The sequence below is a fragment of the Tiliqua scincoides genome, chromosome 5 (genome assembly GCF_035046505.1).
Source record: "Tiliqua scincoides isolate rTilSci1 chromosome 5, rTilSci1.hap2, whole genome shotgun sequence".
In the NCBI taxonomy this organism is placed as follows: Eukaryota; Metazoa; Chordata; class Lepidosauria; order Squamata; family Scincidae; genus Tiliqua; species Tiliqua scincoides.
The window spans coordinates 133,262,693-133,287,006 of record NC_089825.1 but is presented as its reverse complement, the minus strand read 5'-3'; the positions used below and the strand labels follow the sequence as shown (position 1 = coordinate 133,287,006).

The 24,314-nt window shown below is 46.0% G+C and overlaps 2 protein-coding genes and 1 pseudogene across 2 annotated transcripts; all 3 read left to right on the top strand.

Moving 5' to 3' along the window:
• The first annotated feature begins 1,951 nt into the window (after window positions 1-1,951).
• LOC136653645 (olfactory receptor 10G6-like) lies at window positions 1,952-2,908 on the top strand. Its single transcript, XM_066630533.1, has one exon. The coding sequence runs from the start codon at window positions 1,982-1,984 to the stop codon at window positions 2,906-2,908; it is 927 nt and encodes a 308-aa protein (XP_066486630.1). The 5' UTR covers window positions 1,952-1,981.
• Window positions 2,909-11,167: 8,259 nt separating this feature from the next.
• LOC136652055 (olfactory receptor 10S1-like) lies at window positions 11,168-12,112 on the top strand. The gene has a single exon (XM_066628894.1). It carries the CDS (start codon window positions 11,168-11,170, stop codon window positions 12,110-12,112), a length of 945 nt encoding a protein of 314 aa, XP_066484991.1.
• Window positions 12,113-23,784: 11,672 nt separating this feature from the next.
• LOC136654468 (5S ribosomal RNA) lies at window positions 23,785-23,900 on the top strand (annotated as a pseudogene).
• Window positions 23,901-24,314: the final 414 nt, after the last annotated feature.

The following is a 24,314-nucleotide window of genomic DNA, read 5'->3' as shown; positions in this document are numbered from 1 at the left end:
AATCTATATTTTAATAATACTCAATGGAATTTTATGATAGGGTAGGTTATAAGCACCCAATTACCAACACTGCACAGCCAGTGCCTTAGAGAGAATGAGCAAAGTGAGCCTGGAGACTCACAGAAGACGTAGCACTATAAAGACATGGAGGAAACTAATGTGTCCCTGCTGGTGCAGTGCATTCAGCCAGCACAATATTTCTAGCAGCCAATGAATATCTATCCTGAATTAAAGAATTGCTGCCCCCTCTTAGATGTGTCATTCTACTTTAATACATAAGAATCTTCCCTAGTTAATCATCTTCAATTATTCTTTGGCAGCATGCTTATAACTATCCTCTGATGGAAATATCTGAGAGAAATGGAGCATTAAGGAAACATCCCATAGCACAGCAGAGGAGGCAAGGACTACGTGACCAGATGTGCTCTTGCCCATAAAGGCCCAGAGTCCACAATATAGTTGAGAGTCCTTTTTTGTGCCTCAAGTTTTCTTGCTTTCGTTGCCATAGACTAACACGAGCTACCCATCAGGAAAGGGCTCTCGGTTCCAAAACCTTCTCACAAACTTCACAGGCTGATGCTGTGCCTGGTGTTGCTCTTGTTGGGGAACCATCTCTGCCATCAAGGAGCAAGCAATCTTGAAGCCATCCAACCAACAAGTAAGCTTCTGCCAGCTTTTGCTAATGGTGGCATGTTAAACAGCCACATTTCTACTAAAATTTGTCAGCAATCTCTATCAGTTCTTCTAGGAAATAACAGGAGAAATTGTACAGCTGGCATATCACCTCATCAGTGTGGTCATTTTGCCAGTTCCTACCAGTTTAGCAATAGTGGGTTAACCTTTCTATAGCTGGATTATGTACTTCCTCCCACATACAATCACAGAATGTGAAATAGTCTTTGAAGAAGCAAATTGTGCTGAAAACACTCTGTGAGTGACAGGCTTATTTAGATGTTCTCTTGGATAACTGATGAGTCTTCTACATCCAGTTTGTGGGCGTCTAATACACTTGTAGGAAGGGTGTACATGTCAGTATTCTCATTTCTTGTCTCAGGTCAAAAGGGGCAACTGAATTTGAGTGAGAGGAAAGGAGAGGTGACCTTCAGATATGGTTCTCATGTCATGTTTACAATAGAAACAGGGAAGAGGGAGATCAGCGCTCATTACTTCCTTATGGGTATCTTCCAGTCTGGAAAAAAGTGTCTGCTTCAACTCAGCATTTCTAGATTGTGTTCCTGTTGTGATGTATACTATGTTACTTGGTAGACAGATAACCATCAATACACTTTGTGTTGATCCACTTCCTTTGAAGCCAATGCTCTTCAAACTTTTTTTAAAAATTGGGCTCTTTTCTAAATGTATACTATCTTCTATGGTCTCTCAACCCAGGACCAGTTATGACTTCTTCCAGCGAATGTAAGTGATCCCCACAAGCAACTGTGTGCATTGCAGTCTGATGTTGTATACATGGATCTTTGGACTGAGAGAGCACTATGAAGAGGAATAACGGAGTATCTCTCTGACCTTCTTAAAGCCACACACAAAGAAAAAAGCTTCAGCTCTTTTTGAATTACCTTTTTCCTAAAATAGATTTGATAATGGAATAGTGAAATTTCAACTACTGTCGCAAATTCAGTCTGATTCAATGATGGTCTACAGCCAGATCTAGGTCTGGTCAATGCCTGGATGAGTGTTGCCCCATAATTTCATGTACTGTGTGCTGCTTTAAGTTCCATGATGGAAGAAAAGAGGGATGTAAATGAAACAGATTAATCATCTACTAAGACTTTTACTGGTAGGGAGAAGGAAGCCCCCAACCACAGGATCCAACCTTCTCTGTAAGCTTCTGCCCCTTTGAGCTACTACACTCCCATATCAAGGGAGCAGACCCTAAACTCTGAAACGTACAATTTTAAACAGTGACTGTTTTTACTTATAAGTAAGAGTTATTATTTATCTTGAGGTGAGAAATACTTCAGAAATGGAGTGTCCAAATCAAACAGCACCGACTGAGTTTGTCCTCTCTGGGTTCCCATACCCAAAACAGATGAAGGTCCCTTTGTTCCTCTTCTTCTTGATTATGTTTATATTGACTCTCTCTGGAAATTCCCTGATTGTCTGGGTTGTAGCATCTGACTTGCAGTTGCACAAACCCATGTACTGGTTCCTCTGCCATCTGTCCATCTTGGACATGGGTTTCTCCAGTGTTGTGGTTCCCAAAGTGATTGCAGGTTTCTTTCCTGGAGGAAAGGTCATCTCATTCGGGGGATGTGTGTCTCAGTTATTCTTCTTCCACTTTCTTGGCTGTGCAGAAAGTCTTCTCTACACCTTGATGGCTTATGACCGCTTCCTGGCTATTTGCAAACCCCTCCACTACACCAACATCATGAATTGGAGAACCTGCTTCATCCTCTCCTTGGGTACGGTGATCGGAGGCTGTCTGAACTCAACAGGCCAGACCACGCTCACTTTCCGCCTGCCCTATGGGCAGATAAATCTTGTTGACTACATTTTCTGTGACATCCCTGCTGTGCTGAAACTGGCTTGTGCTGACACAACACTCAACGAGATGGTGGCTTTCATAGACATTGGCCTGGTGGCCATGACCTGTTTCCTGCTTATCCTAACCTCCTATGTGTATATCGTCTTGGCCATTTTGAGAATTAGCACCAGTGAAGGACGTCGTCGGGCTTTCTCCACTTGCACAGCCCATCTTACCGTAGTGGGCATCTATTATCTACCTGTGGTTTACCATTACCTGAGGCCAGCTTCTCAGGGCTCGATGGATGGTGTGGTAAGCATGTTCTACACAACAATAACCCCATTTTTGAACCCTGTCATATATACACTGAGAAACAAGGAGATGAAGGTTGCTCTGAGGAAACTATGGGCTAAGAACCCAGAGTAAAGAACCTGGTCATTATCTGCTCACGTTGACACACTCACAACTGTTAATTTGACACACAACTGTCAGTTGGTTGTGGGGGTGGAAAGGCTGGGACATTCCCAGTCTGTGTTGCAGCTGTTGATCACACTGCCTGGGTGCACAATTCAAGACATTGGTGCTGACACACTGAAAGCCTTTCATAGCTCTGGAACTTGCAGTCCTTCAAGAAGAATTCTGTTTTTATGTCCTCTGGCTCCAGGACATTAGTTCAAAGAAATGATTCTGGGATTCAATGGGATTACTGGGGTTTAAAGGGACTGCTATGGTAAGACCACACCTGGAGTATTGTGTCCTGTTCTGGTCACCACATCTTAAAAAGGACATAGTGGAAATGGAAAAGGTGCAAAAGAGAGCGACTAAGATGATTACTGGGCGGGGCCTTATGAGGAAAGGCTACAGCATTTGGGGTTCTTCAGTCTGGAAAAAGGGTGCCTGAGGAGGGACATGACTGAGACATACAAAATTATGCATGGGATGAAGAGATGCTCTTTTCCTTCTCACACAAAACATCAGGGGATGACCACTAAAATTGGAAGGATGGACAAAAGAAAATATTTCTTTACTCAGCATGGCTGTGGAACTCCTTGCCACAGGATGTAGTGATGGCATCTGGCCTAGATGCCTTTAAGAGGGGATTGGACAAATTTCTGGAGGAAAAGTCCGTCACCGGTACAAGCCATGATGTGTATGTGCAACCTCCTGATTTTAGAAGTAGGCTAGCTCAGAATGCCAGATGCAAGGGAGGGCACCAGGATGCAGTTCTCTTGTTGTCTGGTGTGCTTCCTGGGGAATTTGGTGGACCACTGTGAGATACAGGAAGTTGGACTAGATGGGCCTATGACCTGATCCAGCAGGGCTGTGCTTATGTTCTTATTTACTATTGCTGAAAGGGATTAATGCAGTGAAAAAGCAGTGCTTTTTTTGACAAGGGTTAAATGGCTGTGGAATAGATTTCCGAAATGGACCTATCAGTGTGCCACCTTGCTGAGGTCAGGAAGGTTTGAAAGACCTCTTTGTTTAATAAGCAAGCCTTTAAAAACATGCATTTTCACGACTCAAGTCAGAGTCACTTGACTCGTGTTCCCAACACTGAACAGAGCCAATACTAGAACTCTTGTTCAGTTGTGTATGTCATCAAGTTGGCCACTGGTTTTGCACCAATGATCCTATATGCATACACACGCTATGTGCAAAGACTCTTTCGTAGGATATGTCACATGCATGCTTTGGGGTGTGTGTGTGACACAGTCATGTGACTTCAGTGGGCACAATTTCATTCCCCCTTCTATGTGTGGTCATCCAATCTTTCATGGAAACACTCAAATATCATTAAGCATTGAGATGTGTAACATTGGTCTATGCCAGGGGTCAGCAAACCCTGGCCCTGGGGCCATTTGCAGCCCTTGGAGACCCTCAAACCGGCCCACAGGGAGCCTCATAAGAACATAAGAACAACTTTGCTGGATCGGTCCATAGGCCCATCTAGTCCAACTTCCTGTATCTCACAGTGGCCCACCAAATGCCCCAGGAAGTACACCAGATAACAAGAGACCTGCATCCTGGTGCCCTCCCTTGCATCAGGCATTCTGACATAGCCCGTTTCTAGAATCAGGAGGTTGCATATACACATCATGGCTTGTAACCCATAATGGATTTTTCCTCCAGAAATTTGTCCAATCCCCTTTTAAAGGCATCTAGGCCAGACGCTGTCACCACATCCTGTTGCAAGGAGTTCCACAGACCAACCACACGCTGAGTAAAGAAATATTTTCTTTTGTCTGTCCTAACCCGCCCAGCACTCAATTTTAGTGGATGTCCCCTGGTTCTGGTGTTATGTGAGAGTGTAAAGAGCATCGCCCTATCCACTCTGTCCATACCCTGCATAATTTTGTATGTCTCAATCATGTTCCCCCTCAGGCGCCACTTTTCTAGGCTGAAGAGGCCCAAACGCCATAGCCTTTCCTCATAAGGAAGGTGCCTCAGCCCCGTAATCATCTTAGTTGCTCTCTTTTGCACCTTTTCCATTTCCACTATGTCTTTTTTGAGATGCGGTGACCAGAAGTGGACACAATACTCCAGGTGGACAGGTGTGGCCTTACCATCGATTTGCACAATGGCATTATAATGTTAGCTGTTTTTTTATCAGTACCTTTCCTAATGATCCCAAGCATAGAATTGGCCTTCTTCACTGCCACTGCACTTTGGGTCGTCTCAAGTCTCCAATGAGCCTCTGGCCCATCAGAAACTGTTGGAGCCCAAGGTGGCCTGCGACTGCCGGTCGCAACCACCCGACACAAGCTGTGGGCCGAGTTAGACCAAAGCCTTTTATAGTCTCTGTGTGTTTTCTGCTTTTCCCTGGGCATTATTCAACCCTCCCCCCCCGAATTGCCTCTGAACAACTTATGCCTCCGTGTATTGGTCTGTATGGTCTGTATTGGCTTCGTCTGTATGTTTTCACTGTACAAGAGGTACGTGGCAAACAGTTCATAGTTCTCATGTGGTTCTACGTGCCTGTATATAGTTCTCATGTGTATTATAAATAAGCTCAGTAAAATTCATTTATTTGTATAAGTTCTCTCTAATGTATTCATTTATGTAAATTTATTCAAATTTGAGATGTAAATTAATTCTTTTTTCCCAGCCCCTGACAGTGTCAGAGAGATGACGTGGCCCTCCTGCCAAAACGTTTGCCCACTCCTGGTCTATGCTCTCTGCTCTTATACAGCATGTAAACAAGTCTCTTCTTTAGTAGGAAAGGGAGAAAGCATTCCTGGATTCACTCCACCAACAAGAGGGGATATCTGGGAAGATCATGACTCTGTTCATTGGTACGTACATAATTCCAGGACACTCTGCACGCACCACTGGAGATGGAGTGCTCTCTTCAAGGTGCTGCACCTTGCATGACCTTAGCTCCTGTGCTAGCAATTTAAGAAGGAAATTCCTTCATAACAATAAAGTTGATCATCCTTAAACGCTGCCGTCAACCCACAAATTATCTCGATTTTGCTTTCAATGATGAATGAAAGAGTGGGGATGGTGTGGAAGTGTGGAGACCACATCTACCTCCGTTTTGCTTGCCCTGCCTGGTATGGCTCCAAGGGTGAAGGGCCACTTGCACACTGGTTAGGCTTCCTCCAAACTTAGTGCTTTGCACCCCCTCTAGCTGTGCCACTGTTCAACCTCTCACCGCTATGCTACGCCATCTCTGACCATATTCATTGGACTTATCAGAGAGGACACAAGACGTTGCCCCTTGAGAAGACAGTCAGTCGGTCTTGAAGAAGACTCCTGCCACTCAAAATATTTTAATAAACTGTTCTGAGTTACTTTGAGGTGTCCTCTCTTATTAATTCCTGACCCAGTGTATAAGGCAGCTTTGTGGCTGAGCAATAACTTTCCTAGGAAGGCATAACTCTGTTTGGTATTAATCCATAATGGGTTGGTTGATGTGTCCTCAAGGGGAGGTACCGTTGGCAGGTAGCTGGCAATCTTTCTGTGAGTCTGAATGAGGTAGGAAGCTCAGTACCCATCCCAGCAAATGAGAAGAGACGGGTGTGTGTGTTTGCGTGTGTGAAAACAACAGCTTGCAGCATTGGAAGAGAAAGAGGCAGAGAGCTGGCTGAAGACTCAACACACAGTGTGAGCATGAACATCAAATAGCAAACCTGCTGCCCAGCGGTGTCACTAGGGTTTGCCTCACCCAGTGCGGGAGGCCGGCATGACACCCTCCCAATGGACCACCTCCCATGCAGTGGGTATGGCAACACCCCAGGTGGTGGGTGTGCTGATGAACCATCGCCCTGCCCCTGCTGGTTTTTTGGCTATAACATTTGATAAAGTGGAGATATTTCAAAGCAGTTTCTTTCATTGCATTCTGCATGAAATTACGCATCAAATGATATATAACATGATGGTATTATTCAAGAGCACCAAGATTTAAAAACTTTTGGCCAGTAGTGGTGTCACCCCCCCTACGCATGTCACCTGGTGCTGCCTGCACCCCCAACCACGTCCCCCTAGTGATGCCACTGCAGCTGCTGGAGTGCCTGCCTCCATTTGTGCTCTGCTTGTTTGTTTGGAAAATAAAGCAAATGTTACAAGAATGCTTTAAGTCTCCAGGGCTTCCTCCTACTGAGGAAACCAAAGTCAGGTTGTGCAGACCCCTGGAACTCCTCACCACTTGAAGATGTAGACAAACTTATGATTAACTGTGGTTCTAGGATATTCTGGGAGTGAGAAAGAAAGCGAAGACCAACTAGAATGCTAATGGCAGAGGTGAGGTGCAAACCAAGAGTTTTCTTTGGCTCAGTCTTCTCGTCAGCCAATGGGAATTAAACAGGCAGTCTTGTGCACCTGACATGTACCCAGAGGTGATTGTTATATTCTTCCTAGCTGGGTTTGTCCCTATGGGGAGCAGAAAGACATTGCAACATCATTAGGCAGGCTGCTGAAAAGCTCTAAATCCCTCCAAAGATGGAACAATCCTTTTTTAAATCTCTGCGTCAGGCAGGGGGCTCCCACGGATTCATGGACAGGGTCCCAAGAGAGTCATGGGTTTTGGCTGCAGAAAGAATATAACCTGGATCCTCAAGGATTGTGTCACATGGAAGACAATATTAGTGCCCATCACAGGACAGCTTTACAGGAGGTGAGTGTATCTGAAGACAACATTATCCTTTTTAAGAAGAATGCATATTGTTATAAGCTCCCCGCTTAAGCTCCTAAATGGTGCAGTGTTCCAGGGGCAGACCTTCCGGAATCGTGGCTTGCTTTGGAAGAGAGATGGCTGGAGACAGTCTAGCGTCATCATTGGAATTGTGGGTCTTCCTTCCTGTGGATCTATGTCATCTCAGTCATCTATGATTTTGTGTTGTTTTTGTATGGTGTGGGGGGTTGTCATCTCATCCTTTGCTTCAGAAAGCAGAATGTCTTGGGCTGTCCCTGTCTCTGACACTGTACCCCCCCCCCCAATTAAAAAACAAATGTGCTAAAATTCTGGAAGAACTTTCCCTCTTCCAGGCAGATCCAAGTCCCTTGTTATTGCCCCACAGAGCTTGGGAAAGAGTGGGCTGCCTGGTTCCTCTTTTAAAAAGAGAGCAATCTTAGGGAGCAGGTGTGACAGCAGGTATTGACCAGGTCATACACCAACTGCAGGCTTCTTCTTTGCTCTCACTACCTTGAATGGCTCCAAAGGTGAGGAAGAGGGGCCACTTACATGGTGCGTTGAGGTGCCTGCAAAACTTAGCACTGTGTTCCCCCTTCTTGGAATGCTATTGTAGATCAGTGCAGTGCTTTGCCCCTGAATTTCCTGGTGCCATCACTGTCAGGGAGATTCCTGTTCTCAGACTGATGACAGACCAGCCTCACCTACAAGGAGGATGCACCCCTCAGAACTGTTATTTTCAACATCTATGCCATGGCACATTGGTGTGCTGTGAAAGGTCCATAGGTGTGCCATGCAGAGCCTCTGAGAGAAATTTTATCAGGGGGTGCAAAGTTTCTTTTGGGCCTATTCCCAAAGGGGGAGGAGGCAATGACAGCAGGCCGGACGGGGGGCAAAATAGGGCAGGGGGAGGGTGCTGACAGCCAGAATAATCTTTGGAGCCCAGGTCTACCAGGCTTCTTGATGTGGTGGGCCGCTGTGATGGTGGGCCGCTGTGAGATACAGGAAGCTGGACTAGATGGGCCTATGGCCTGATCCAGTGGGGCTGTTCTTAAGTTCTTATGTTCTCTACTCGACCATGTGACATTGGCAGCTAGATAAAGTAATATGGAAAACCAAACGCACTCCCGAGTCTCTCTAAAACCTTTGAAATATAGAAAATCCATTGTAGAAAATTAGCACTTTTGTATTTCGGTTCACACTGGAATGGACAGTGTGCTCTGTGCACCAAAATGAACTTCTGCAGCAGCTGTAGCCTCACATCTGGGTCCCTGAGCTCCTGTACACTCCTTCATGGTTACTGGAACCACAAGCCACAGAGCTACTGTAGCAGGCCAGTTTCCTCCCAGATTTGACACTGTGTTAAGGAGGGTCATGGATGCATTCCTGGGCCCAGTGTGTATGGTTTGCAACAGCAGTTGCCACTCCATGCCCATGGGCAGAAGGTCTGGTCTAGAGGGTAGAGCCTCTGTTTGCCTGAAGATAACATCCGAAGGTCACAAGTTCGAGGCCACCGGTACCATGAACGGCGAGACCTTGAAGCAGCTGACAAGCCTAGTCGAGTTATGCTGAGTTATTCCACCTGCTCTTTGGCCGCTGTCAGCCTGTGTGGGAGGAAAATGGAGGCCAGAATGTGATACCAGATCATTAAAGATCCATCTGAAATGTTGTGGTTCTTGAAAGACAGAACCTTCTTCAATTGTAAAAATCCCTATTGGGATTTAGTACTGCCTGCCTATGTAAACCGCCTTGAATTAAAGTCTGAGGAGAAATCTGATGGTATATAAACACCTGTATTATTATTATAGTGCCCCCAGCATCATTCGCAGTCAGCAAGTTCAGGTGAGACAGAAAAATGTAAGATCCCAGGAACTTTCTCGGCCCCCTCTGTTGACTCCTGGGCCCCCTTTCTGACCCTGGACCCGGGTACAAATTACCCCCTTTACCCCCCTCTCCTAGGCCCTGGTGCCATGGGGGTTTGGAGCACAGCAGTTGGAGAATCACTGGAGAACTATTCCAGGTTCTGCGGCTCTGTTTGTAGAGCAAGTGTCCGTAGTAATGAATTGTTTTTCCCTCCGTCGCCCTACTGGCAGCCCTCTTGTGACTTTAAGGAAGAGCTGTGTGACAGGCAGCAATGCAGTTCTCTATGAAGCAGCATCGCCATCGGGGGAAACCATCAGCTGTTGATTTTTTGCAGCTGTTTGTGGTACAGACGCTCTTCTCTACCAGGAAAACAGGGTGGCAACTCTAATTAGATGACTTTCTTAACACAACCTTATTTTAAAATACAGAGGATGGGTGCAGTGGCGTTGCTATTGGGTGTGGGGGGGTGCAGGCCTTAGTGGGTGACATGCTTTGGGGGGGTGACACCACTACTGACTAACGTTTTTTAGATCTTGGTATTTTTGAATCATACCATCATGTCATATATCAATTGGTGCGTAATTTCATGCAGAATGCAATGAAACAAACCACGTTGAAATATCTCTATTCTATCAAATGTTATAGCCAAAAAACAGTAGGGGTGGGGCAATGGTACATCACCACGGCCATTGTCCGGGGTGTTGCCCACCCAGCAGGGCCTCCAAGGAGAATTTTATCAGAGGGTACAAAGTTTCTTTTGGGCCCCTTCCCAAAGAGAGAGGGGTGAAATAGAGTGGGGGGTGGCAATGGGGGTGGGAAGAATGGGGACAAAACAGACAGGGGGAAAGTGGCAACAGCTGGAATAGTCTTTGGAGCCCAGGTCTATCAGTCTTCCCAGTGCAGAGCTCAGGTCTACCTAGCTGCCCAGCGTTGGCAGCTAGATACAGTAAAATAGAAAACCAAACACACTCCTAAGTCTCCCTAAAATCTTTCAAATATAGAAAATCGTTGCAAGAGATGAGTATCATTGTATTTAGGCTCACGCTAGAATGGAAAGTGTCCTGTGTACACCAAAACGGACTCCTGCAGCAGCTGTATTCTTGCAGCTGTGTCCCTGAGCTTCTGGGGAGCAAATCCACGAGCCAAAGAGCAACTGTAGCAGGTCAGTTTCCTCCCAGATGTGACACTGTTAAGGAATGTGTGCATTCCTGGGCCTGGTGTGCATGGCTTGTGGCAGTAATTGCTGCCATGTGCCTACAGTAATGCCCCCAGCATCGCGCATGAGCAGTGAGTCTGGGTGGGGTTGGAAAATGGAAGGTCCTAGGAAACTTCTGGGGCCCCTCCTTTGGCTCCTGGGCCCCCTTTCTGACCCTGGGCCCAGGTACAAATTGCCCCCTTTACCCCCCGCTCCTAGGCCCTGCCACCCACTGCATGGGATGGGAGCCTCTTTAAGAAGGATGCCTGTCCATTGGTGCGGTTCTTCCCAGAAGGTTTGAAAACGTCGCCCAAAAATAAAATCCACATTTCGAAATGTTCAAATTGAATTCTTACCAAAAAAAATGAGTGCCAGATTTCAAACCTGTTTGAACTTGCAGACTCCTATAATTATGGTGATGATCATATTACAATCATCACCATTTTTATTGTCTGTTCTTCATTTAATTGACCAATTTATTCTTTTTCCCCACCAGATGGAGCCAGGCAACCAAACCAAAGTGAATGTGTTTGTTCTCGGAGGGCTTCCAAATACCACCAAGCTCCCCCTTCTGTTCTTCCTCATCTTCTTGGCCATCTATCTACTGACAGTGCTGGGAAACTTCCTCATCTTGTTCACCATCTTCTCTGAACCTCGCCTTTATGGCCTCCCCATGTACCTCTTTCTCTGCAACCTCTCCTTTTTAGATATCTGCCTCTCCTCCGTCACTGTCCCTAAAATCCTGGCTGGTTTCATGGAGTCCAGCTACAGGACCATCTCCTTTGGAGGCTGCATCATCCAGCTCTATGCTTTCCACTTCCTGGCGAGCACCGAGTGTTTCCTATACACCGTGATGGCCTATGACCGGTATCTTGCCATCTGCTGCCCACTGAACTATGCCAGGCGTATGAGCAGGAGAGTGTGCTCTGGGCTTGCAGCTGGTACGTGGCTGACGGGCTCCATTCATGCGGGGATACATGCCAGCCTAACCTTTAGACTCCCCTACTGCGGTCCCAACCAAGTTGACTATTTCTTTTGCGACATACCACCAGTGCTGAAGCTGGCCTGCGTGGACACAGCTGTCAACCGAACCGTCATCCTGGCCAATATTGGGGTGGTGGCTGCTGGCTGCTTTGTGCTCATATGCATCTCCTATGCCTACATTGCTTCTGCCATTTTGAGAATGCAAACTACACAAGGAAGGCATCGGGCCTTCTCCACCTGCAGTGCTCACCTCACAGTGGTGCTCCTATACTATGGGCCTCCAGTCTTCATATACATGCGGCCCTCTTCAAGTGATTCCAGCAATGGATCACTGGCTGTGTTCTACACCATCATCACCCCTATGTTGAACCCATTTATATACACACTGAGGAACAATGAAGTGAAAATGGCTTTGAAAAAACTGTTCTGTGGACATGTGGTTTCTCAAAACCAATAGGATGGATAATTTATTGGAGGACTTTGTAGCAGCATTTTTCAACCTTTTTCATCACATGGCACACTGACAAGGCACTAAAATTGTCAAGGCACACCATCAGGTTTTTGGCAGTTGACAAGGCACACCATATGGCAATGGGGGGCTCACATCCCCCACTGACCCTATTAATCAATGACCTTCCCCCAAATTCCTGTGGCACACCTGTGGACCACTTGCAGCACACCAGTGTTCTGTGGCACAATGGATGAAAATGATTGTTCTATAGTGGGATGCCCAAACCCCGGCCCTGGGGCTATTTGTGGCCCTCAGGGACTCCCAATGAGGCCCTCAAGGAGCCCCCAGTCTCCAATGAGCCTCTGGCCCTCCGGAGATTTGTTGGAGTCTGCACTGGCCCGACGCAACTGCGATCAGTGTGAGGGTGACCTCTTGCATGAGCTGTGGGAGGAGGGCTCCCTCCACTGCTTGCTGTTTCATGTCTGTGATGCAGCAGTGGCAGCAAAGGAAAGGCTGGCCTTGCTTTGTGCCAGGCCTTTAATAGGCCTTGAGCTATTGCAAGACCTTCATTCATTCATATAAGTTCGTCTTTAATATATTCATTTATGTAAACTTATGTAAATTTATTCAAATTTTAAATGTAAATTAATTCGTTTTCCCCCCGGCCCCCATCACAGTGTCAGAGAGATGATGTGGCCCTCCTGCCAAAAACTTTGGACACTCCCGTTCTATAGGATGCAGAATCTGGGTGCAGCTACAGGGGGCATCTCAAATGGATAGAATACTGAATGGGGCCCTTCTTCCCCCACCCAGTAGTACCACCTAAATAGGTCCTTCCAAAATCATTATTCAGCGATTTTCGATGCTTACTGACCTCTGTGGTCTTCTCTGTATGGTCTTAGCCTCTTGTGATATCACTTCTGACTTCCAGGGCTGTGAAGCTCTGTTTCTAGGGCAACTGTATGTAGTAGCGAATTGTCTGTCCACTCTGCCGGCAGAGGAAGAGGGTCAGATAATTTGTTACTACAGACGGTTGCCCTAGAACCAAAGCCATAGAACCTGGAGGAGATCTTCAGCAATTTTCAACTGCTGTGCTCCGATCTCCTGTGGCACACCTGTGGACCTTTTGCGGCACACAAAAAGAATCCCATTTCCTTGCACTGAACGTGGAAATGGAACCTGCCAGAAATACCCTAATCCAGGGATGTCACACTCGTTTCATATACAGGACCGAAATTACTGTATTTTTCACTCCATAAGACGCACCTGACCATAAGACGCACCTATTTTTTAGAGGAGGAAAACAGGAAAAAAAATATTCTGAACCAAATAGTGTAATAAAATATTTAACAAACTATAACAGAATAACATTTGAACCATTCCCCCCTTCTTAGGGTGAATGGGATCATAAACTGGCATGAAGATCCCTCCCTTTATTAGGGCGAATGGGATCATACACTGGCATGAAGATCCCCCCTTCATTAAGGTCCCCAACGTGCACTCTTTTTTGCAGTATTTGCTCCATAAGACGCACACACTTTTCCCCCCACTTTTTTGGGGGGAAAAAGTGCATCTTATGGAGCGAAAAATACGGTAGCATTCATGGTGCCAGCTGAGGGCCAGAAGTGACATAATTAAGCAGAAAGTGACATCATTAAGCAGATGATGTCCAGAAAAAAGCACTTTGTTCTCACATAGTAACTCACTAGCTGCAAATGACAGAAGAGAAAATGTGCAAATTCTTGTTCATATTTTCAAGATATGAGAGAGCCAAATTATTAAGCAGGGAGAGCCAACAAGGGTTGGATAAATTGCTTCCAGGGGCCGCATTCGGCCCACGGGCCTTATGTTTGACACTCCTACCCTAGTAGCTTGCACACTGAATGCACTATAAAAGGAGCGTCTGGAAAAGCCAACACTCATTTTCTGAAGCAGCTTCCCCACATGGGAAACGTCCCATTTGCAGGTCAGCATTCGCTTCTGATGTATCCCAATGGGTGGCATGAGGAAGGAGAGAACTGCTGATTTTAAGGTGAAACTGGGAAATGCTGCAAAGGTGCATGTAATTGGGGACATCGCCTGGATCAGAGCCTTTAGTTTAAGTGCTTTGGATGTTATTTTGAAAGGGCAATCTGCCTTTAACCTCTGGGAGATAGTGATAAACCTCAACAGACAGAATAAATGCTGAAACCACTGATATGATGCATCTTTGTGGATCAGAGTAACAGCATCCCGGCCATTTGTCGTTACCTGCCTTGGAATGTGAATGTGAATTCTTGACTGCATGATGGATTGGGTGCCATTTGAATGAGAAGTTCATCTCCATCTTAGCAAGGAAGGCCCCAATCCTATTAGGCCTTGCACTGCCGGAAGTAGCATTCTCAGCGCAAGCTCTTTTAGAGTGAAAGCTGGAGTGCTGTCATGCGCTACAGGGCTGCTGCCAAAAATGGCAAGAGGTGTGGCATCCATGGCAGTGCTCTGAGAGGCTCCACAGGTACCAGTAATTTGGCAGCAGGGATGGGCAGTGGACACGGAGGGGAAATAGTGGTGTGTGTTGGGGGAGCGAGGGGTGAATCCAGCAGCAGTCAGGCGTGCTGGATCTTATCTCCCACTTTTCTGCTCTCTTCTCCCCATGGCTCTCCTTGTACATGTGCCAGCAATATGGTAGGCACATGTCAAAGGGGACTCACAGGTGATCAGGCAGCTTACTGGGAGATATGTAAAAAATACTTTACCACCAGCAAGCTGTCCGATTAACCACCCCACCCCCACAGCATGCAGCTCAGCCTCCATTGGTGTGACTGCGTGTTATAACTTAGAAGGGAATAAGATTGGGCAGAAAGTTAATCATCTTGGGCAGTGTCATGAATATGTGCAGTTCAGGCCTAGTAGCATTGCAAAGCCTGAACCAAAGTAACCCAGTAACACAGAAGGGGCTTGCAAGGGGCTTGCAATCCTAGCTAAAAGGAATTTACAACTCCATGGAAGGTGATGGTGTAGCACCTCAGCAGACATGAGTCTCCAGTGGGGAGGGGGAGAAATAGGGGGACTAGCATCCAGCCCCACTTTGATAAGATTCTGTCCCCAAGAGTTCTGATTGGGCAGTTTGAAACGAGTAGAGAGTCATACCATCCTCTTGGCATGAGAAGTATAAGAACAAAGCCCAAAGGGGCGTCTTTGCCTTGTGTCTTTGTCTTTGTCTTTGGTCTTTGTCTTTTGGCGTGGGTGCACATCCTGCCCCGCCAGGACCATGTGGCCTCTTAGGTAACTGACCTGAGGATCTACAAAAGAAGCTGACCCAGGTGAGTGTTAGGAAATAATAGAGATAGCCAGTTAGCTTTATTATTTTATGCTGATATGTTTCCTAGAAGTTTTTATGCCTCTAGCATTTGCTGCCTTTTGTAACTTTTTGTAACCCTTTGTACTTAATAAAGTAAAAATCTTTTTACCATGTTGGTTCATTGTCTGTTGGGGACAAAGGTTTAGAATCCTGCCTAGCCGTTCAGCAAGCTACCAAAAATCCTCATTGTGGACTAGTAACTTGAGGACTGAGACTTTAAGTAAAGAAAGTGCTCAGTGCCTACAAGGGATATAATTAAGCCTAGAGGGTCTCAGTTTCCCTGGACTGAGATACTGGTTCTTACAGGGTGGTGGCAGTACTACCGAACAGGGATCTTTGAGGGCTCTAGGGTTCAGAACCAACAACTCTGAGCACCCCAAAACCCTGGGAGTGAGACCAAGTGTATGACAGGCGGGAAGTTGATCAGGGTTGGGCATAGAGAGACGATCAAGGCCTGTAGCTTCCAAAGCACCTGAAGAAGGAAGAAGTGTTGTTTGAGACCCATTAAGTCTGATGGTGACATCTGAAGCACAACAGGGTTTCCAAATTGGGCTAAAACACCTAAGTTGTTCCCTTTGTTTAGTGCAATGTTTCTCAGACTGTGGGTCGGGACCCACTAGGTGGGTTGCGAGCCAATTTCAGGTGGGTCCCCATTCATTTCAATATTTTATTTTTAACATATGAGACTTGATGCTGCCATTGTGTGTGACTGCATTTGGGGAAATGTGATAGACCTAAACTTTTAACAGGCTACTGTGTATACTCTTTTAACAATGATAGTCAGTTGGACTTACTCCTGGGTAAGTGTGGCTAGGATTGCAGCCTAGGATTGTGGAAAATTTTCCTGCTTGATGATGTCACTTCTGGTCATGACATCACTTTTGGTGGGTCCTGACAGATCCTCATTCTAAAAAGTGGGTCCCGGTGCTAAATGTGTGAGAACCACTGCTTTAGTGGTTTGCTAAACCCAATCCCAAGTTGAGTTGAGGGCAGCTCATGCATCACTAGACAGAATCTAGCAATAGCAGCTGGCGAACTGTGTTTGAATACTTCTATATCCTCACACTTATTGAAAACTCCCTATACAGTAGGCCCTCCATATTCCTGGTCATGGCATCCATGGATTTGAATATCTGCGAATGTCAAGCTCATGGCTGGAGGGCCGCAGAAGACCTCCTGGATGTGACCATATGTGCCATCCGGAAGCATCCGGGAGGCTTCTGAGGAGGCTGGGAGGTCACACGTGATCGCCGGAGGGCTGGGCATGGCCCCCAGGTAAGGAATTGCTGTGCCCTGGGCCCACCCCACAGATTTCATTATCAGTGGAATTTGGTATCCATTGGGGGGGCGGGGATCCTGAAAAGGATCCGTGTGGAGGGCCCACTATGTAAACTAGCAGGACAAGGAGAATGTTCTAGTCAAGCCTCCCTCTTGCAAGCCAGGGTTAGGGGCATAGGAAGATTCTTTATATGACGGAGCATTGAAACATTCCATCTGCCCCCCCCCCGCCATCTGAGATGCTATGGCCCAGGAATGGATAGCATTACAGAGGGCTCATCTGCGCATCTGTTTTAGCTGTAAAGAATGTAATGCCAGCTCTGTCAAGGTGCCAGCAGGATCCGCAAGAGGGGACATGTTCTTGCTTCTTGCTCCCCCGGGTGCTGTGATCCACAAGGTTACATGAAGCCATTCGAAAATGTTACATGATACACATTCTCCTGCCTTCAACATCTGCTCCTCAGCCAGCGCTGCTCATTTGGTGACAAGGAAACCCACAGAGAGAAGAACTTTGCATGGCGTCTGACGCTAATAAAGGCAACAGAGTGACCTCTGATAGCAGTAATTGAATATTGAACCCAGTGGTGCCTGCCCAGAGGTTCTGATTCATGGCAATGGCACACTTGTCCTTCCAATGTTCCTGCCAGCATCTGTTGTACTTTAATTGGCCCACAGGGAATTGTGGAATTTCACTGTGTGTTTTGGCTCAGTTCCGTTTCTGCAGAGGACGGAATTGCTTTGTGCATTGAATTCCCACCGTGGCTTCCCACACATCCAAACATCGGTACGCTCAGTCTTTTGCCTAACTAGACCCTGGGGGCCTCTAATTACCAGGCCCTGCTTAATTAGCCTGGAGGGGATTGCGTTACCTGAACGCCATTAGCAGAAATCGAGACAATTAAAGAGCTGGTTAAGTTGAGAGCCTCCAATGAACTCCACCGAGGATCAGAAGTTAATATGGAAACATTTTGCCTTAGCAACTGGGAAACGACATGCTGATCAATGGCTGACTTCCTTTCCAGTGTCAGATGCTTGATTGACTAAGAATTGTTATCTTAATACAAGAGCTATGCATTTGCTACAGTTTTAAGTGATCACTGAAAAGCGACAGAGTGCAGGTTTTAAAACATATATTTATACAGTTCATTTTTTTTCAGATTTTTTTGTTTCAAAAACCAAATACAATAGACCTTAAAGAGAATGTTAGCCAATAACACTAATACTAATAAAGGCCTATTTCTTAAATAAGCCAGAAATAAAATCCAACAGAATTCAGCTTCCTGGTAACTTTAGATTTCTTTTCCTTCATTCTGTTCTTTGTTACTTTTTTGGTAAACAAGTTGTTAGAATTCACTGGTGTACCTAAGAGGGGGTCCTAAGGGGGGGTGTCCAAGGGGGTCAAGTGACCCTGGGCAGCATATCTTGGGGGGTGCTGTCTCCCCCCGCTATGCTGCCCCCACTGGTCACACCTGCTGCCTCCACATACAGCCTCCCCAGCCTTCAGAAGGCTTTGTAAGGGCACAAAAATGGAAGTGACTTTTTTGGCCCATCAAAGGACTTACGAGAACATAAGAACATAAGAACAGCCCCACTGGATCAGGCCATAGACCCATCTAGTCCAGCTTCCTGTATCTCACAGCGGCCCACCAAATGCCCCAGGGAGCACACCAGATAACAAGAGACCTCATCCTGGTGCCCTCCCTTGCACCTGGCCCTCTGACATAGCCCATTTCTAAAATCAGGAGGTTGTGCATACACATCATGGCTTGTAACCCATAATGGATTTTTCCTGCAGAAACTTGTCCAATCTCCTTTTAAAGGTGTCCAGGCCAGATGCCATCACCACCTCCTGTGGCAAGGAGTTCCACAGACCAACCACACACTGAGTAAAGAAATATTTTCTTCTCTCTGTCCTAACTCTCCCAACACTCAATTTTAGCGAATGTCCCCTGGTTCTGGTGTTATGTGAGAGTGTAAAGAGCATCTCTCTACCCACTCTGTCCATCCCCTGCATAATTTTGTATGTCTCAATCATGTCCCCCCTCAGGCGCCTCTTTTCTAAGCTGAAGAGGCCCAAACGCTGTAGCCTTTCCTCATAAGGAAGGTGCCCCAGCCTTGTAATCATCTTAGTCGCTCTCTTTTGCACCTTTTCCATTTCCACTATGTCTTTTTTGAGATGCGGCGACCAGAACTGGACACAATACTCCAGGTGTAGCCTTACCATCGATTTGTACAACGGCATTATAATATTAGCCATTTTGTTCTCAATACCTTATCTAATGATCCCAAGCATAGAATTGGCCTTCTTTACTGCCGCTGCACACTGGGTCGACACTTTCATCGACCTGTCCACCACCACCCCAAGATCTCTCTCCTGATCTGTCACAGACAGCTCAGAACCCATCAGCCTATATGTGAAGTTTTGATTTTTTGCCCCAATGTACATGACCTTACACTTACTGACACTGAAGCGCATCTGCCATTTTGCTGCCCATTCTGCCAGTCTGGAGAGATCCTTCTGGAGCTCCACACAATCACTTCTTTTCTTCACCACTTGGAAAAGTTTGGTCTGCAAACTTTGCCACCTCACTGCTCAACCCTGTCTCCAGGTCATTTATGAAGAGGTTGAAAAGCACCGGTTGCAGGACAGATCCTTTGGGCACACCGCTTTTCACCTCTCTCCATTGTGAAAATTTCCCATTGACAGCCACTCTCTGTTTCCTGGCCTTCAACCAGTTCTCAATCCATGAGAGGACCTGTCCTCTAATTCCCTGACTGTGGAGTTTTTTTAGTAGCCTTTGGTGAGGGACCGTGTCGAACACCTTCTGAAAGTCCAGATATATAATGTCCATGGGTTCTCCTGCATCCACGTGTCTATTGACCTTTTCAAAGAATTCTATAAGGTTCGTGAGGCAAGACTTACCCTTACAGAAGCCATGCTGACTCTCCCTCAGCAAGGCCTGTTCGTCTATGTGTTTTGAGATCCTATCTTTGATGAGGCATTCCACCATCTTACCCGGTATAGATGTTAGGCTGACTGGCCTATAGTTTCCCGGGTCCCCCCTCTTTCCTTTTTTAAAGACAGGCATGACATTTGCTATCCTCCAATCTTCTGGCACCGTGGCCGTTTTGAGGGACAAGTTGCATATCTTAGTCAAGAGATCTGCAACTTCATTCTTCAATTCCTAAATAACCCTTGGGTGGATGCCATCAGGGCCCGGTGACTTATTGATCTTTAATTTATCAATGAGGTCTGAAACATCTTCTCTTTTATCCTCTATCTGACTTAATTCCTCGGTCAGGAGGGGCCGTTCGGGCAGCGAGGAGGCAGCGAGTGTGACTGGTGGGGTGGGGGGGCAGCAGTCCAGCTGGTGGGGGGCAATTGGAGCTCATGGCCCTGGGCATGTGTCCCTGTGGAACTCCTTGCCACAGGAAGTAGTGCTGGCATCTTGCCTAGATGCCTTCAAGCGGGAATGGGACAAATTTCTGGAGGAAAAGTTCATCACGGGTTACAAGTCATGGTAGGTATGTGCAAATTCCTGATTTTAGAGGTAGGCTACTTCAGATTGCAAGATGCAGGTGAGGGCACCAGGATGCAGGGTGTGTCTTGTTGTCTTATGTGCTCCCTGAGGCATTTGGTGGGCCACTGTGAGATGCAGGAAGCTGGACAAGATGGGCCTTATGAATGCTGTCATCTAGTTTTCAGCCACAAGGTGGAGATGTGGAGCAACTTCTGCTGATGTTTTATTTGAGTTTCAAAGCACACTGCAACGTCTTTCCATAGGACACGTGGAGATCCTAGGGGTTGACCACATCCTGTAGTCTGCTTTACCATCCTTCTGCATAGAGCTTTAAGAGGCGTGTGTGTGTGTGTGTGTGTGTGTGTGTGTGTGTGTGTGTGTGTGTGTGTGTGTTAAATAGTTTACCAAGAGTAAGGTGCTGTCTGCATTTTCACTTCTCATACAGTGTTGTGAGCAGACAGCATCAAGCTCCGAAGTGGGTCAGAACCACATTCCTTCTTGGTTCTACCCTTCATTGATCCAAGAATATGCTTCTGTCTTGGCTCTTGGGTGTGTTGATCTCATATGCCTTGAGTAAGTGACTGTTTATGGTTTATTCCTTTTCTCTCTGTGTTTTGACTTTCGTAAATGTTTTTGCCCTATAGATACCTCCAATGCTTGAGATCTTCTAACCAGGTGTATTTAACCCATGTGCTGTCTGTGACTATGAACATTCTGTCACCAAAAGTCTTGCAGAATTTCTCCTCTGCTTCTCTCTGATTGTGAGAATTGTACATAATTGTGAATGGTATTGATGGATAGAAATGGTCTTGATGGATTTGAAATCCATTCACCTTCATGGCCAAAACAGGGCCATCACCTTTGTATGATAGATGAAGAAAATGCAAAAGGAACAGAAAGTCAGAAAACAAAATAAATACATTTTAAAACATTTTTTCAGTGTCATATGTCCAAACATATGGTGTAGCGCCAGTTAGTGATTTTATTCCTTGGCAAATAGCAATGGAAGTTGGGGGTCTTGATCCAGACCAAGATAATGGTAGGAAAGACCCTATTGTTCCTCCATGGTTCCAATCTGCAAGGAGGTCCAATCCGGCTGCACCTTTGATATGAACACTACACTGATCAGTACTAATGGTGGGCTTAAATTACCATATAGCTAGATCAACCATCTTCACACATTTTTCCTTTGAAATCTTGTTGCTTCTGTACAGTCTGTGGCTCTGACTCTGAACTGACTCAAACACCCACGCTGCTGGAGATCAAGGAAGGTGAACTGTTCACCATCACCTGCAGTCACGACACAGTTTACCGTACCTACGTTTGGTACCACCAACCGCCTGGGTCAGCACCCTCTCTTCTGTTGTCCATCAGCTCTGCAGGCAATAAGACCCAAGGACGCTTCACAGCAGAGTACCTGGATAGCGGGAAGCAAAGTCGTATTCATCTCCCTGACTCTCAGCTTCAAGACTCAGGGAACTACTTCTGTACAGTGGATGCACAGTGATGCAGGAAGAGGGAGTCTCAGTACCATAACCCCAGCCATTCTTCAGTCTGATGTGCTGTTTACCCCTGCTAATTGGGTAAGAGGCACTTTTTCAAGTGGGTGCTCCATTTTTTAGCAGGGGGAGAGTAACTGGCCCACCTCACCCCAGCAATGTCTGTTCCAGTGGCTGTCTGCTGGTATTCATTTGCATCGTTTTAGATTGTGAGCCCTTTTGGGAGCCATTTAGTTATTTGATTTTTCTCTGCAAACCGCTTTGTGAACTTTTAGTTGAAAAGCGGTATATAAATACTGTTAATAATAATTCACTCAGCTCCACTGTCCTGCTGAAATGAGCCAACCATTTTGGCTGTACTGGACAATCTACCAAACCAATGACTTCCAATAAAACTAGAATGTCTAGGAGTTCTAGCCCCCCAACACACATCCGTATTTTTAAACTTGTGCTTGTGGTCTCTCTGTTGTAGCTCTGACCTGCTTCCTGCTAATTGGGCAGCACCTTACTCACAAGTGCTTTTTGACCTTCCCTCTTGGCCAGCTGGCCTGTTGCAATTCTGTTCACTGAAATTTTTCCAACATCACTGCTGGTGATACTGTTTTCTCTCCTATCCCATGGCTCACACTAGGAATATTTATTTATTTATTTTTTTCACATTTTTATATCACCTCCTCCAAGGAGCTCAGGGTGGAGTACGTAGTTCCGCTCTCCTTTTGTTCTCACAACAACCCTGTGAGGTAGGTGATACTGAGAGAAATTAATAGATAGTGAGAGAGATGAACCTGGATCTTCTGGGTTTACGTCCAACTCCCAAACCACTACACCACCCTGGTTCAAGTATGAATTTGAACAAATGGAAATGAGTACAAATTGATCCTGTTTGCACTAATTTGCATTATTTCAAAATAGATGCACCCTGGAATGAATGATGGTTCCATTATGGAAACCCTATTTCTTGCCACTTTGCATTATATTTTAGGACTACAAAATAAACATTGTAATATTATTTTAACTGATGGCTCTGAACTGGACTTCCTGTTGGGCTTCCAATGGGGTGCCATCTCCTCTTAGCAGCCATGACACACATTTTTTTTTAATGACATGGGTCAATTTTTCTTGACTCTGTGATGATGCTGTAGCACAGGGGTCTCTAAACTTTTTGGCCAAAGGGCCGCATCAAATATCTGGCATGGTGTCAACGGCTGGAAAAAGAAATTAAATATAAAATTTAAATAAATACATTAGAGATGGCACTTAGATGAATGACTGAAACGAACGAACGAATGAACGAACGAACAAATGAATGAATGGGCTCAAATGTCTAGGATTTCTCCAAGCACCAACACACCCCAAGAAATAAAGCACACACACTTAAACGGACCCCCATTCCCCCATCCCACAAGCACAACTCTGGTTGTGTTGGTCAACGAATAAATGAATGAATGAATGAATGAATGAATGAATGAATGAATGGGCTCAAATGTCCAGGATTTCTTCAAGCACCAACACAGCCCAAGAAATAAAGCACACATGCTTAAACAGACCCCATTCCCCCATCCCACAACTCTGGTTGTGTTGGTCAACTGGGCCAGAGGCTCTCAGGGAATCAGAGGCTGGTTGCGGGCTGGATAGAGGCACTCTGTGGGCCGCATCTGGCCCCCAGGCCAGGGTTTGGAGACCCTTGCTCTAGCAAAATGACCATTGCAAGGTGGCTACATACAGCCCAAAGCTGATCCATAAAATAAGATTGCACTGTTCCTTTTTTGCTTAAGAAGAACAGAAATGAAAATCAAATAAAACAAAAGAGCAAAAGAACATTAATGAAAGAAAAATGAACCAAATGATTTTTTTTTTAAAGGCACACCCATGGGTCATTAGATGAGGTCACCATCTTCAACTTTTCACCATCTTCCCACAGCACCTCTCTCCAGGCAATCTCCGAGTAAACTTTGGAAGGGCTTATTTCCAAGCAGGCATGCATAACATTACACCATCAAAGATCTTTATTCCCCCTCCGCTTCATGCATTTTACAGAACTTCCATTTCCACACCCTGCACATGCCCGATCTCTTCTGATCTCGGAAGCTAAGCAGGGTCAGGCCTGGTTAGTACTTGGATGGGAGACCGCCTGGGAGTACCGGGTGCTGTAGGCTTATACCATAGTCTTTCGAGACTGAAGGTTGCCAACCAACCATTTCCACAGTTCTCGGAGGAGGGAGCAGGAAGCCAGCTTTGATGTAGGTGCATTCAAAGCGGCACTTTACCTGGGAAATCTGCAGTTCATCTTCTGATCTCTGGCAGCTGCATCATTCAGTGCCTCTTTCCCACCTAAGAAACTTCTTCTTTATTCCACCAGAGGGCAGGCAAGACTAAAATGAAGGCCCATGTTCATCAGTTAAGATTTTTTTGTTTGTCCTGCAGAGTCAATAGCAAAAGGAATATTTATTTATTTATTTGATTTGTAACCCGCCTTTCTCCCCGGAGGGCACCCAAGGTGGCTACTCAAACATTCCTTGTTTATAGCACAGAAACCATTACAAAGGTACAACCATAAAAGAAAACAAAAC

Bases quoted from the DNA above. Each gene is read 5' to 3' on its own strand.
- LOC136653645 (XM_066630533.1), top strand. From the start codon at position 1,982: ATGGAGTGTCCAAATCAAACAGCACCGACTGAGTTTGTCCTCTCTGGG.
- LOC136652055 (XM_066628894.1), top strand. From the start codon at position 11,168: ATGGAGCCAGGCAACCAAACCAAAGTGAATGTGTTTGTTCTCGGAGGG.